Source organism: Dysidea avara, chromosome 12 (genome assembly GCF_963678975.1).
Source record: "Dysidea avara chromosome 12, odDysAvar1.4, whole genome shotgun sequence".
Classification (NCBI taxonomy): domain Eukaryota; kingdom Metazoa; phylum Porifera; class Demospongiae; order Dictyoceratida; family Dysideidae; genus Dysidea; species Dysidea avara.
Window position 1 is genome coordinate 16552710 of NC_089283.1, and position 5126 is coordinate 16557835.

Consider the following 5126-nt stretch of genomic DNA (forward strand, 5'->3'; position numbering starts at 1 on the left):
AAGTCGACATAACAATGCCATAATTGAAACCACAACTCCACCTTAGGTATTGTTGCATCATTGTTGCACCTCTACTTTAGTTGTTTACCTTTATAAGTTGTTAATTTGATGTTTTTGCTTACTTGACATAACCTCTTGCCTATGGGTATACACCATTGTATACACCATTGTATTGAGAAGTGTGTAGTACGTAGGTGAAACATAATTATTTAATTTGCTCACCACAAAGCATACAAAGATTGCTGAGATCTGATACAATCTGAAGTTACTCTCATTACATGTACAAACTTGCAGCTAGAAGCAACTGCAGTTTCAAGATAGTCCAGATTGATAGATGGCTTCCTGATTTGATTGTGACATTTTTCCCTTTAAAATGTAAGGGGAGCCCAACAGAAAAAATGTACCTTTTTTCAGTTTTTAAGCACTGTGCATGCCAAAAGTAGCTAATTCCAACCCAACAAACTATATATTTCTGAGATCGGCAATCAATACTCTATCTATTGAGCATATAAAAAGCCCATTTTTCCAAAATTTAAAAATCAGGCTGGAATACCTACTAATAGGATATACAGTGTACTCAAAATACTCTAATAGAGTGGTCATTCTGTATTTGGATAATTGATGGTCTACTGTATATAATAAGGATAGCAGAACTAGGTAGGCTTGTCTACCCAGTATTTAGTGGCAACTATTTGGGCCATAGGAAGTGTTCCAGCTACTCCAGATTCACCCGGATCACTTTTGGAAATAATTATATACCGCTTGAGATGCCCTATCAGAGTAGTCAGTCTGTAATTGCTGAATATCTTACCAGTCATGCAATCAAATGTTTTATTTTTAATAAAATGAGATTTGATCTGTTTACTGGTTGGAGAATACTCTTTGTGTGAAGTACAATGATAGGTAAATACTGGACTTGTAGTGTTTGAGGCCTTTATGAGATACAGTTGTATTTAGTACATAAAATGGCTTCTTTTGGGTGGGAGGAGGGGGTTATAGGTATGCAAAAACACTCACTTCAAAATTTTATGGTGATATATAGGCTGTGTGTATAGCTAAAGATTATATGCTGTAGAAAACAAGCTAGCTATAAAGTCAACAGTTGATGAGATTCTCGTACCTTTCATGTGTGATAATAGTTTCAGCTACAATTAGAAATATTCCATTTACAATTGCAACTAACTAGATTAATTACAACAATATTAATACCCATGAAAAATTACATGCATACAATAAATGACTTACCGTAACCTGTATTGATATCCCCTATTGCAAAAAAATTAATCATTGCTACTTTTGGAATATCTGAGTCTTCCAAGGTCTGCAGTGTCAGACATGCTCAGGAGACTACAGTCTTGTGTAGCTATATATTCCCACATTTCTGGGTAAAAAGTTGTACTGAGATAAAGAGAATTGACAACGATTTAAAAGTGTTGCATGATACAATTAGTCAATTATTACACATACAATATGACCGTATTTTGGAAAATCACCCTAATGAGTGCATTCGAATCCGATACAGCTAGCGCAGAGTATTTAGTTTCTGAAACACAGTATTAAGTTAATTCCTACCCATTTAAGAATAGAATAAACCATTGGTATAATTATAGCAGACATTATTTTAATCCCAGGGCATATGCTCAATTAAGGATTAAATGTTCATTGATATATCTGTAGTTGTATAGGTGATCGTGACCTCCCTTGTTTCCCTACTTGTTATATGATCCCTATTAGTTAATTGCATGCTGTAGGAATTGCAGACCAAATTAAATTTTATATAAAATAGCTTTGAATGGTTAAAGTTTGCCCCCATGCATCCTTCTCTTTTTCCTCATTATCAAAACACACCTACACTTGTACTTTATTACATAGTTCAAATCAAAAACATCAACCTTTTGTTAACTATATATATAACAATTGATGGTGTATGTGTGTGTGTGTGTGTGTGTATAATAGAAATATTACGAGTACAGAAAATAATGTATTGTTTTATTATGTGTATGTGTAATTTACAAAAAAAAATTCTTTAAAAATAATATTACTCGTATACAACAGTTGATTGATACAAGTTAGTAGTTACAGTGCTAGTAGATATTACAATGGTATAGCTATAGTCAAGTACAAAAATTAATAAAGTGTGTGTATACACATGTCACAATAATGTGTGTACAGTAATAGTGTATAGAATTAGTAGTCAGTTGTGTGAAATAATAAAAGTGTTAGATGTTAGTAGTTGGAAAAGATTTGAACCCTTTTGTTACCAGTGTCACTAACATAGATGCTACCATTAGGACTAAGAGCTATACCACGAGGTATACTAAACTGACCAGCATTAGATCCATAGGAACCAAAGCTATCAATGTAGTTTCCTAACTTGTCAAAGATTGATACTCGATGATTGCTATATTCAGCTACTAAGATGAACCCATTACTATCGATGGCAAGACCACATGGACTACTAAGTTGACCCCTACCAGATCCTTGTGTACCAAATTTGCTTACATAATGACCATCAAGAGTAAAAGTGACTACACAGTGATTACTATAATCAACAACAAGCAACTGATTATTTGTGTTAACTGCTACATCACGGGGACCACTCAAGTGTTCAGAACCAAAAGAGGTGCAGAATTGACCATTAGTTTGGAACACTGCAATATGTTTGTTATCATAATCAGCAACATATACTTTGTTGTTGTGTGTTGTGATACCATGTGGACTACTGAGCTTATCATCACCATCATTACCAAACTGTAGTAGGTAATTACCATTGATATTGAACTTCTGTACTCTCTTGTTATCACACTCAGTAATGTAAAAGTAATTGTCACTATCAAAAGCAACACCAATAGGACTACTGAACTGGCCACTGCTGCTACCATTACTGCCAAACTTTTTCACTAATTCATCCTGACCATTAAATATGTACACACAATTTTTGGAGTAATCAACCACTACCCACATGCCATCCTTACCAAATGCAATACCCCATGGATACCTCATGCTACCATTATCATTTACTATCTCATCAGGCATATTGATTCCTTGGTAATTCCTACCCACAACAATGCTGTATGGACTTCCCCTAATTTGCTGCCCATTTATGGACACAGACAATTTAGCATCTCCAACTACAAAAGAAGCCACATATCTACCACCATTGTTATCCTTCACCTCCCCAATGGTGACATTGCCTGTAACTGATTTTAACTCTACCGATATGTGATGACCTCCCTTTGTGCACTTTTCACCCTTACAATTTCGTGTTTGGATGGTGAAATCTACCTTGGTGTTATAACCTATGTTATGAGGAAGATCAACCACTTCTGAAGTATGTGGATGTGCAGAAGTAAACAGATGACCTAGCAGTAGATTAGGATTGTTGACAGGTACAAATTCAATTGAGTCAGTTTCAACAGGTAGAGTGTTCAGTGTTTTGTATTTCTCACTAACCTCCTTCATGCCTTTCTCTATATCTTCTTTCTTTTTGGATAACACCTTGAGGTCAGGAATCTTCTCAAGAGCTTCACGTTGTTTCTTCATCTTTGCCAGTTGATCTTGTACTGATTTTATGTCTTCCAGTTGTGTGGTCACTGCTTCCTCCTTCTGTGACAATTCATCTTGCAATTGTTTTTTGAGTTGTAGATGATGTTTATTTAACTTAGTAAGTTGCTCAGCATAATGTTCGTCAATGATTATGTCAATTTGTTTGACTTGTCTTTGTATTTTGTCCTTCATACTGATTATGTTCTTCTCAGCTTTGGACAGATTTTCACACATCTCCTCAACTGAATCAATTACTTTTATCAGTGAATTTCGGTGTTTGGTGGCTGCTATCTCCACAATATCATGTGCGTGTTCAACATGTTCCTTTACTGAACAAGACAGGCAGATTAAATTTTGACAATTTTGACAATAGTATTCTAGTTCATTTTTAGGATGTTTGGTACAGTTAAGAACCTTCTCTTTAGGCTGGACACCTGCACCACCAGTTGCCATAGGGAGACATACTCCACTCAGCTGAACAACATCATGTGTCTTGTTCTTCTGGCTATGGTACTTGTTGCAGTCTTCACACAGACATAAGGTACAGTTGATACACAGAGCCACAACTGGGTCATCACTACCACAATCATCACACTTCACTTCTGTTTCATCATCAGTGTCATCTTCTGATTTGTGTCTCAGGATCTTAACAAATTTAGCACAAAGAGAACAGCTCAGGTTGTTAGCAGTGTTCTTGTTAGTCTCCTGTTTATCAGCCATTGTAGTCAGTGATTGTTGTACCTACATTACAAGTAAAGGATGTAATAACACTGTGTAGTGTAGTCATTGAAATACATCAAATAATAGTCCTGAAGTTTAAAGCAACAAATAGCTATGGTAAATTATGTATTTTAAATAGTAACTGATGTGCTCACTACATGCACAGTTAGTGTACAGAAGTTATATACTGAATTGTATAAATACCAGACAACTGTTTCTCATCCCCCACCTGCATCACTTTTTATTCTTCCATTTCAACAAAACTCACTGTTATCAACATGTTTTGATGCTGGTAAGACTGGCTATCATTTTACAGTACAGAAAACATTTCTTGCACCTCGATAGGCAGTAAAACGCAATGTATTACCTTTAGAATGGTTTAGCTATCCTTTATAACCAGAAAGCCTGCAATTACTGTGGCTTAGAGCATTTTCTAACATGCACTATTATCCTTACTTGCAAATGATCATGTATGAATGTGATATTTTTGCACTAAAAATATGGGCTAGAGAAACAAGATTTTGTCAAAATGTCGTAAGTGTCTAGATGGAACTAGTGCTTTCAATGTCAAGTGGGCGTGGCTATACAGAACATTCTGTGATGAGTTTCTGAAAGTGCAATTAAAATTACTGAAGTAGGATTCCAGCAATAAAATAAGAAATATCTCAATTGTAATGTGAATAACGTGCCACACCCCTTGGAACACGAGTCAACAAAAGAAATTGAAAAACTTCCAACTTACACCACACAAGATACATTCAACAAACCGATTTTTGCTCAAAGGTCGCTCGGAAACTGCAAAATTAATAATATTTGTAAGGAAATACCACAATCACTGCTATACAAGCACACGCCCTCAT

At 35.4% G+C, this 5126-nt stretch overlaps 2 protein-coding genes across 2 annotated transcripts in view; one reads left to right on the forward strand and one right to left on the reverse strand.

Annotated features, from left to right (window-relative positions):
* LOC136241853 (uncharacterized) overlaps positions 1 to 5126 on the forward strand; it is a 29555-nt gene that overhangs the window by 15496 nt on the left and 8933 nt on the right. The gene's annotated exons all lie outside the window — the stretch shown is intronic.
* On the reverse strand, positions 1873 to 5097 carry LOC136241839 (E3 ubiquitin-protein ligase TRIM71-like). The gene is made up of 2 exons (XM_066033191.1): positions 5009 to 5097; positions 1873 to 4287 (listed from the first exon to the last, which is right to left on the reverse strand). The coding sequence occupies exon 2, from the start codon at positions 4264 to 4266 to the stop codon at positions 2227 to 2229; it is 2040 nt and encodes a 679-aa protein (XP_065889263.1). The 5' UTR covers positions 4267 to 4287; positions 5009 to 5097; the 3' UTR covers positions 1873 to 2226.